General features: G+C 37.3%; 1 protein-coding gene across 1 annotated transcript in view; it reads left to right on the top strand.

Annotated features, from left to right (window-relative positions):
- Positions 1–395: 395 nt before the first annotated feature.
- LOC115214176 (dual specificity mitogen-activated protein kinase kinase 6) overlaps positions 396–10,093 on the top strand; it is a 77,041-nt gene continuing 67,343 nt past the window's right edge. The window contains exon 1 of the mRNA XM_029783266.2: positions 396–686. Coding sequence (XP_029639126.1) covers positions 677–686 — 10 coding nt within the window. The 5' untranslated portion in view covers positions 396–676. The remainder of the gene's footprint in view (positions 687–10,093) is intronic.

Raw genomic sequence — 10,093 nt, 5'->3', positions numbered from 1 at the left:
AAAAAGAAAAGAATAACAAAATAAAAACAAGCATAAGTAAATAAAAAAATCTGAATAATGCAAATAACTGGGGGAGGGGGGCTAGGTGGGTCAGTTGATGTGCACTCCCTTTTATCTACCATTATCCGGCTGCGAGCTGAGAGCTTAATGTTTCAGCAATATTTTAATTTAATTTTCATGCTTGTTTGTGTAGTAAATCTTTTTATTTTAAATGTCCTATTGTCCATCTACTAATTTTTTTCCCGTTTTATTTGTAAGTGGTCTATATCTGTTCGTATGTGTGAACGAAGTGGAAGAGAGAAAGGGAAGAAGGAAAGAAAAAGAATAACCAATATAGTGAGCGAAAGAAAAAAAGAGGTGGAGTGAGAGGAGAGGGGGAAAAAAAAAAGAGAAGAAGTGAGAGAAGGAGAAACGGAGAACAGAGTTCAAGAAGGGGAAACACAAAAATACTGACAGGAGAGAGAGAGAGAGATAGAAAGAGAGAAGCGCATCATTTGCTAAGCTAAGTTTATCAGTTTTTTTCTGCGCTGATTGTGTGTGGGTCAAACTTGGCATATTTTCAATGGTGGAAATAACTTTAAGAAATACCTAAGAGGATTGTTTGTCTGCTGTTGAAAAATAAATCTGCAAGCAATTAAGGATCGCACAAAGCAAACCAAATTAACTACCTCTGACCATGATGAAAGGTAGGTCACAGCTCACACCATTCATAAGCTACATTTTGCTTCTACATTACTGTAGAGAGCACCTAACTCACTCCGAATTGCATTTCTAGACGCATAGCCATCAATCTATCTATCTAGACGTAATGTATAAATACTTTAACTTAATTATCTTATAACTAGTTATTTATTCATCCCCGTTTTAATTGTTGACAACTATCAACGGCCTAATTACGTTGCTTGCTTCATTCAATTTAAAAAAAAATATTCTAAAATCTATATTGCACAACGATTTAGTTGAATTTAAATTTAAGGCTTCTTTTTAAAGTAAAACGCATTCGTAATTAGTAAGTATTATGCTTGCTAAAATGATTTTTATGCACTTTCAATTTATTGCAATCTTTTTAGTCCTCGTTGCAAAATTTCAACTTTTTCCTTTAAAAAACGTTTTAATCATTATGCAATAATCGTAATGATTTAATCAGATATTAATTTATCTGCTTGCAGCAATGCTGCATTTTAAAGTTTTATGCATCCAGGACAATGTTAGCAAAGAGCAGGAATAATACATTGGCGCAGTTAAAAGTCCCATACTAATTTATGTTGATATAAGTGTGTCACTGCTGTATAATTTCGTTTACTTTGGAAAATTTAACCGTCTTACTTTCCAATTCTATATGTTACGCTGAATTAGAGAGTACTGGTTGGGAAGAAATATAGGAAACTTTTGAAGTGTTTGTTTTTTTTATGTACGGAATCCGCCCTGCTCTAAAAATGTTATTCCATTTTCCAGTTCGTTGCAAAGGTCGAGGCAAAATTTTTTTTCTATCGGTTTAGCTCCTCCCAGGTGTGTGAATAAGTCAAGAGTGAAGATCTAGCTTAACTGTTTTTAATTGCTTGCTCGGGTTAATTTTTTTTTAATTGTCTATGTCAGACTAAAAAGAATGAGGAAGCTTGGTGGAGATTTTTAGCACATCATCAGTGTAGGTATCGGTTTGCATTGTGAGCCATATATATATATATATATATATATGTGTGTGTGTGTGTGTGATGTTATAGTTGGAAGACTGCTGGCGCACAGGTAAAAATATTCTGTGATAATGCTGATAAGGAAGATTAAGCGTGGAGTAGAGTTCAGTCCGGAAATGATCTGCGGGAGTGGGTGGGGGGTATACTCTAAAGTGGCTTTCTCCTGTTTGGAATTTGTCCAATATTTTGGGGCAGATTACGGAGTTAGCAAACACATCAGATATGTGTGAACATGTATTCTACTCAGTGGTTTGCAGATGAAATCTGTAAAAAGTTACCGATTTAAATATTCGTCCAATAAGCAATGCAGGTTTAGCTCGATTTGTAGGACTTCTAATCACTTCGGTAATTGGAGATTGTGCCGCTAGCAATCCGCTAACTTCTTGCATTATAATAATATACTCAGCTCACTGGAGCAAATAAAATATATCTGATGTGAGTGAAATAAATTATAGACGTTGATGCCCGCACGCTTCTACTACAAACGGTTATTAGTTGTGGCCCACTTTATAGATGAGTTATGATAGTTGTCTTCTTTTAAAGTAAACAATATTCTTTCTTGCTGAATAGCTATTTTAGAGTGTGCTAAGCGGAATAATAAAAGATACCTTGAACTTCGACATACTGCACTTTAATCTGACGCGCGACCTTATTGAATGAAGCTTGAATCACCATGTTCAGTCCGTCTCCTCCCCGGCACTTCGTTCTGAGTTCAAATCTCACCGTGGTCAACTGTACTTTTCACTCTTCCGGGGTCGATAAAGTAAAGTGCTAATCAAGTACCGAAGTCAATGTAATCAGTTAACCTCCTCCCATTGCTGACCTTGTACCTGAATTAGAAACCATTATTTATGGCAGTAGTATTTTACCACCCTGTTTCAGTTTGTGACTTGCGTATTTACGCGGGAGTGTTTTCTTCTCTCATTTGTGGGAGGGTGGTTGTGATTTTAAAACGATGGTACAAAAGTTAAATTTTGTTATTTCTACATCTTTAAAGATAACATTTTTCCCTATTTATAAAAAGGAAATCGTTAATGATGACTGTAAGCAATTAGCTATGGCCTCACCAATCCTTGTTCATAGGAAATCACTGAAATAATGTTCCTCAGCTTTTTTAAAAATTTATTATCTTGCCTTTTTTTAAAATATATAAAATTAAAAGTAATTCTTGTTGACTTCATGAATAATTCGTTTCTTTTTTTCCAACTGCGATTATTTTATAATTTGATCAATGTAAAATTAGTATTGTTATTTTATATAAGTGGAATAGTGCTTCTCAACAAAAGTGGCAGTTTCATCATCACTCGGCTTTGTTGTTTTAATCTGAAGAGGTCAGTTGTTTAACCTAGTGATATGACCTGAAGTTAATATTTACCGCCTATTTTTGCACTTAACTCCCAGTACATATCATAATTTTATCTTTATATATGTACTACAACCGTTGGTTTAAAAGGAAAGACCTTCAGAAGGTCCACAATATATATGCTAAACTTGATTTAGAGATGCTGTTCACTTTATTGGAAGATTTTCCAACATTTAACTTCCTCATAAATAAATAATTGAACAGGTGAGTGGAAGCAAGTTACAATGGGATTCCTTCGCCTTTATACTTCGTATGAATGTATTAACTGATATTACTCGGGACCCGAGCGTAGCTAAGTAGATATTTCAAGTAGTCAAGTATAAACTGTTTGGAACTTTGTGACAGGTTAAGGAGAAAAGAAAAACAGTTCTAGAAATATTAGACTACAGTTTTTCTCCATCTACATATTTCAAAGTAAAGTCATAAAGCGGAATCCAGATTGTTGTTATCGAATAGTCTTTTGGTATTGAAATGATATAAGCGAACTATTCAGTCGGTTTTTCTATTAACTGTCCTTGGCTATATCTTCTTAACTGTGGTGATATGTGTTACCCACTGGTTTACTACATGGAGCAGGCAACACGTAAGATATTTTAACTGTTGCGCTGAAGAAACTGAATGATTTCGTCGAAGTCTTTTGGTGGAGCTGGATAAAGTGTTTGTATATGTTGTGACAACGCAAATCAAACGAGTCAAATCTCTTCCATATCATACCCAGCTGTTTTGAAGAAGATACCCTGTACAAAAAAGACTAACCTGGGACTTATTAAATAATAAACTAGGAGTCGATGTGGGAGTTTTCACGTCACAGATGCTCTAGTTGTTAAAAATCTTCCTCAATTGACGTCCCACTAATTTAGATATAGGAATTTCAGATTTAAAATCTAAGTCTGATGACAATAGGCCTTAAATAAAATTATGATAGTTATAACAAGAATACTAATGAAGTAATTTATCTCTGAAAAAAGTTAAACATAGTTACTAATAACACCGACAAAACACTTTTTCTACCAATTGTAATTCCTGATCGTGGATTTATTTGAAAACGAAACAAAACTTAGTAGCGTATTTTAAACTTTTGCAACAGACTGCTTATCGAAAATCACAATTCGGGCACCCTTTAGTTAATAAAGCTGATTTATTCAGGTATATATGGACAGGCAAGAGACTAATTTTGTAAACTTACTTGCAATTATCTCCCCTCCTTCGAGAGCAGCTAACAATTACCACTGGGGTTTTGTTTACTTTCTCAGCTAGGAGACAAATTTCAGTTCGTTTAATGCTTGCGTACGTTATTCCGTACATCACCAGCAACCCGAATTATCTAAATTCATAACATTGGCTCATTTGAATAATATTCCTTAGCTTATTGTTGTCATAAGGGAGGGTGGCACCACCATCTTCAAGGTTTTAGTTGATAAATCGCCCTTAGTACTGGCAAGGCTTCCGCCCGTCTTTCCTTGTCACGACCAATTTATCAAGCCACTAAGTTAGGAAATATAGGACACAATGTAATACCAATTTTTAGATCTAGGCAAACATACACAAATATATGAAACCTCATGGTCTTGTGAGTAGAGTAGATTGTTGTGTGTGTGATTCTTTCTGGATTGGGCAGTGCTATTGTGCTCGTGAAAGGCACTTCATTTCACATTGCTCTAGTCTACTCAGCTGGAATAAGTACCAACTGAATGCTGGCGCAACCCTTCCTACAACTGTTACAGCTTGGATCATCCACAAAGTCAAGAGTGGGATGAGGAGCTTTAGAGGGTGTATATGTCTGCTTGTGACTTTAGAGGGTGTATATGTCTGCTTGTGACTTCAAAGTCACGTAAAACAGCCAAAGCATGGTACATGCTACCAGGTTACACTTGAAATTGAGTGGTTATATGGCTTTGCATATGTTTACATGAATATATGTGCAAAGACATGTGTATATGTGCACATATTACATGTGTGTGTGTGTGTATATATATATATATATATATATATTATATATATATATAAGGCTGAATAATGGTGGGAAGTGATGAAGTTGAGGAGGTGAAGGAGTACATCTATTTGGAACAGACAGTAAATAAATGTATGCAGAGACATGGACACTGAAATCTTACACAGAGAGCATGACAAGACATTTGCCTCAACAATATATATGAAGTACGGCCGCACAAGATAGTGTGTGCCAATTTCTTAAACAGCATCATCCTACCTGTACTCTAATATACTTTGAATATAAACAGCACAAAATAACAATTTTGTGCATAAGATCAGGACTGCTTTGGCTTCCTCTGTCATCTGTTGTTGAAGAAATTAAGGATGAGTGTGTAGGAAATGAGGGTGTCACATCAGGGCATAAGTGGACAGCCAGTTTTATAGTTACCCTAGCAGAAAGCATGGAATGACATGTATAGGACAGTAGGGTCTTAGTTCTTACCATTTCCAAGTATAGAGGAAAGCAAATATCAAGAGAACAAGGGCCATGATACAAGTAAAAGTACAGCACCAAATGAAAGAGAAAACGAGCTATGGAGTTAGCGTTCTAAGGAGCCTTGACTAAATGAGACCTGTAGGTAGACCTGTGAAGACTAAGACTCCTCTGCATCTCTTTCCTTTTATGAGCAGTATATGACATACTCCCAACACCAACAAACTTGTAAAGATGGAGTATGAAAAAGGACCAGCTGTGTAAACTTTGTGGAGAGAGCTGCACCCTGGCACACATCTTGTCAGGTTGTAGAACTGCAGTTAGTCAAAGCAGGTACAGATGGAGCCACGACAAAGTGCTTGTGGCACTTGTTCACCCCACTGTGCAAGGTAGATGTAAGAAACACTAACATTACCGGAAAACAACACCCTGGGTCAAGTTCATGGGGGAAAGAAAAAAGCCATTAAGTAAAGCAAAATAAGCAATCAGTTTCTTGTAAGTGACTCGATCATGGGATATGAAAGTAGTCCTGGAGGAAAGGCAGAGTTTTCCCATGTGATCCAGGTCATATAGATTTGTGGTCAGAGAAAACAAACAAAATAATTCTGAGTTTTATGGTTCTATGGGAAAAGGGTTGCAATCAAGCTTGTCAACAGAAGCACACCAAGTATCAGAACCTTTTCCAGAATTTCGTGGAAAAGAGATGGCTGGCATTGCATTGCTGTCAAGGTTGGCTGTAGAGGATTCCTTGCTTTGAAAGTATGTAGAATGATTACAGTCATTTAATTAAGAGAAAGAGAGAGAGAAAGCAACTGTTTGCAGGATGGGAGAGGCAGCAGAAGGATCCTCTTATTGGAAGTGGAGCAAGACAGATGGGTTAAGCGAGTTATCAGGAAATAAGTGCTTCGAATCAGATGATCTATGATTTGGTATTCATAGCTGCTCCACTTGTGGGAAACACTCACAAACCTTTTAGTTGGAGCACTTTGAACACCGGAACCAGGCTCACATGGTTGTATGCTTAAAAAAAAGTATATCTCCTAACCATATGGTTTCAAGTTAAGTCCCATTGTATATCATTTGGGGCAAGCATCTCTTACTACGGCCCTAGGCAACTAAGGCCTTGTCAATGGATTTGATAGATAGATAGATAAGATCTGAAAGAAGCTCTTTGTATAGGTATTAGTGTGTGCTTGTGTTACCTTGATGTGACATTACTTGATAGTTGAAAATGAGTGTCACTGTTGTTTAACCAGCATCATTCATTTTCAGTATTTCACAAAACTATGTCAGGCTATAGGAAAATGTTCCTTTATTTGGAAACAGGAGGAAGGGCATGTGGACAGAAACAGCGGTGTTTCTCTCTGGACACATTTATAGCACATGGCTTGCATTACAGACATGAATTGTTGAAGTTTCATGTCGATGTCCGGTGAGGAGAAATATTTAGGCCAGTTTTGTTTGAGGATCTCTTTCTCAATTTGTTTCCAGTTTGCCCTATGGACGTTCAGGCTGGAAAGATTCTGAGAGTTTCTTGTAGGCTACATGTCCATGGTTTCCTTTGGTCTGTACATGGTCAGCTCAACCATGCTGTGATCTGAGAGTAGCGTTGGTGTATACATATATGTGTGTGTGTGTATATATATATATATATTATTATATTATATACATATATGTATACATCGTCATCATCATTTAATGTCCTTTTTCTATGCTAGCATGGGTTGGACAGTTCAACTGGGGTCTGAGAAGCCAGGAGGCTGCACCAGGCTCCAGTCTGATCTGGCAATGTTTCTACAGCTGGATGCCCTTCCTAATGTCAACCACTCTGTGAGTGTAGCGGGTGCTTTTTACGTGCCACCAGCATGGAAGCCAGTCAAGGCGGCACTGATAATGTATATATATATATATATACACACACACATATATGTATATACGTATATATATATACATATATGCATACATATATGTATACATATGCCTGCCACAAAAGTGTTTCTTCCGCCATGAAAAAGTACAAAAAACTGTCAGCTGGGGGAGGGAAAAATAGTTGTATGTTGGCGAGAGGTAAATACATTATTTTGCTTAGCAAAGGCATCTGGGAAATGTATAACTGCTGTCATTCACAGAAAAAACTATTGCCGCTGTTGAAGTGTCAAGTGAAATTTGGCAATTGAGGATCGAATCTATGCTATTCCTGCATGAAGCCACTACAAATAACGTTGTGGAATAAAAAATTTATCTGCTGTCATGGAAAAAGTGTAACTGTAAAAATGCAGAATTATTGGAGTAATAGGCATTCAAAAAAGTATGTATGTGTAGATATGTATGAATGAAGTCTTTAGGGCTTAAGATGCAAATTAAAGAAGTGCAATAATAATGTTTAGCAATTCAAAACTGTGAGTAGTGAAATGCAGAATTAGGTCGACTGATCTGCAGGTGGTATGGGTTATTTCTCTTGGGTTGTTTAAAATATTAGTAATATGTAGTAGATAGCATGATCCATTGGAAGGGCCCTATTATCGATTTTTTTTCAACAATCTAAGTATTTCATGGGGTTTCCAGACATGCATTCTATTCATATGTCAAATAAAGTGATATTGTCTGCAAAAATTAGAAATTGGACACACAAAAAATCAATATTCAAAGTAATCAAACATAAACAATGAAATTGGTTATTTCCAATGAATATTTAGAAAAATATTGTGCAGGTGCTATGGGTTATTTCCCTTGGGTGTTTAAAAAAACTTAGTTATATAAGGAAGATATAAAGGTCCCTTCCAGGGGCCATATTATCGAATTTTTCAACAATATATGTCATGAGGTTTGCAGACATTAGTCCTTTGACTGCAGCCATGCTGGAGTATCGGGACTTATTCTTTAAAACCCTGGTACTTATACAATCAGTCCCTTTTGCCGAAATGCTAAGTTATGAGGTCGTTAACACGCCAACATCGGTTGCCAAGGGATGGTAGGGACACACACATATATACATACGACAGGCTTCTTTGAATGTCTGTCTACAAAATCCACTCAAAAGGCTTTGGTTCTGTCAAGACTATAGTATAGGACACTTGTCCAAAGTGTCACGCAGAGGGACTGAGCCCCAAACCATTTGGTTTGCAAGCAATCTACTTACCACACAGCAAGTCATGCATGTATATACCTGTATATATACATACATATGTGTTAGTTAGTTAGTTAGTTAATTTTTGGCTCAAAAAGCAAAAAGCAAAGCCATGTAGGGGGACATGGAGTTATGTACAGGGTGGTGCTCATGTAAAGAGTTCAGGCCACTTGTGGTCAAGGGAGACTTTGAACCGAGCGGTCATTGGCATCTTCACCATCTCGTCCGGCAGCTTATTCCATAAATTTGCAACCCGGACGGAGAAAGCCCCTCTCCTTCGATTGAGATGAAATCGTCGCAGATAGAGCTTTTTGGAGTGACCCCGCAGCCGACGCTCTGGAGCAGGAGTGAAGAACAGCTCTTTCGAGAGGTTACACTTTCTGCTTATGATGTTGTGAGCAAGAATGAGATCACCACGGCGTGTGTGTATATATATATATATAAATATGTATATATATATATATATAGGCATATGTATATATACAGGCAGATACATATATGCATATTCAAACATAAATATATGCATATGCATACATATCTATGAATATACATACATACATATATATATATATATATATATGCATATAGAAACATATGCATGCATACACATATAGATGCATATTCATACACACACACACACACACACACACACATATATATATGTATCATGAATGCGCAAGGCCTAGTTGTATTTCTGATGCCTACATCATGGGATAGATTCCTATACCAGTGTATTGTGTTCTTCAGTAAAACACTTTATTTCAGGTTGCTATAGTTCCTTTTTCAATATATATTTATATATATATATGGATGTATATATATATGTGTACACACACACACATATATATATATATATATATGTGTGTGTGTGTGTGTGTGTGTATGTATGCATATATGGATGGAAGCACTCCGTCGGTTACGACGACGAGAATTCCAGTTGATCCGAATCAACGGAACAGCCTGCTCGTGAAATTAACGTGTAAGTGGCTGAGCACTCCACAGACACGTGTACCCTTAACGTAGTTCTCGGGGATATTCAGCGTGACACAGAGAGTGACAAAGCCGGCCCTTTGAAATACAGGTACAACAGAAACAGGAAGTAAGAGTGAGAGAAAGTTGTGGTGAAAGAGTACAGCAGGGATCACCACCATCCCTTGCCGGAGCCTCGTGGGGCTTTATGTGTTTTCGATCAATAAACACTCACAACGCCCGGTCTGGGAAACGAAACCGCGAGTCCGCTGCCCTAACCACTGGGCCATTGCGCCTCCATGCATATATATATTGCATAAGTATAGGTGTATGCATATGTATATGTATGTATGCACGTACACGTACACGCACAATGTGAACCTGTTGAGGCAAGTGAGGATCAGAATCGAAATCGATCAATGGAAATTGCAGCTGAGTTACCAGTGCCGGTGGCACGTAAGAGAACCATCTGTTCATGACCGTTGCCAGCGCCGCCCCGACTGGCCTCGTGCCGGTGG

This window comes from Octopus sinensis, linkage group LG7 (genome assembly GCF_006345805.1).
Source record: "Octopus sinensis linkage group LG7, ASM634580v1, whole genome shotgun sequence".
Lineage (NCBI taxonomy): Eukaryota > Metazoa > Mollusca > Cephalopoda > Octopoda > Octopodidae > Octopus > Octopus sinensis.
Note: the sequence above shows the minus strand (reverse complement) of the source record. Positions and strands in the feature narration are given on the sequence as shown.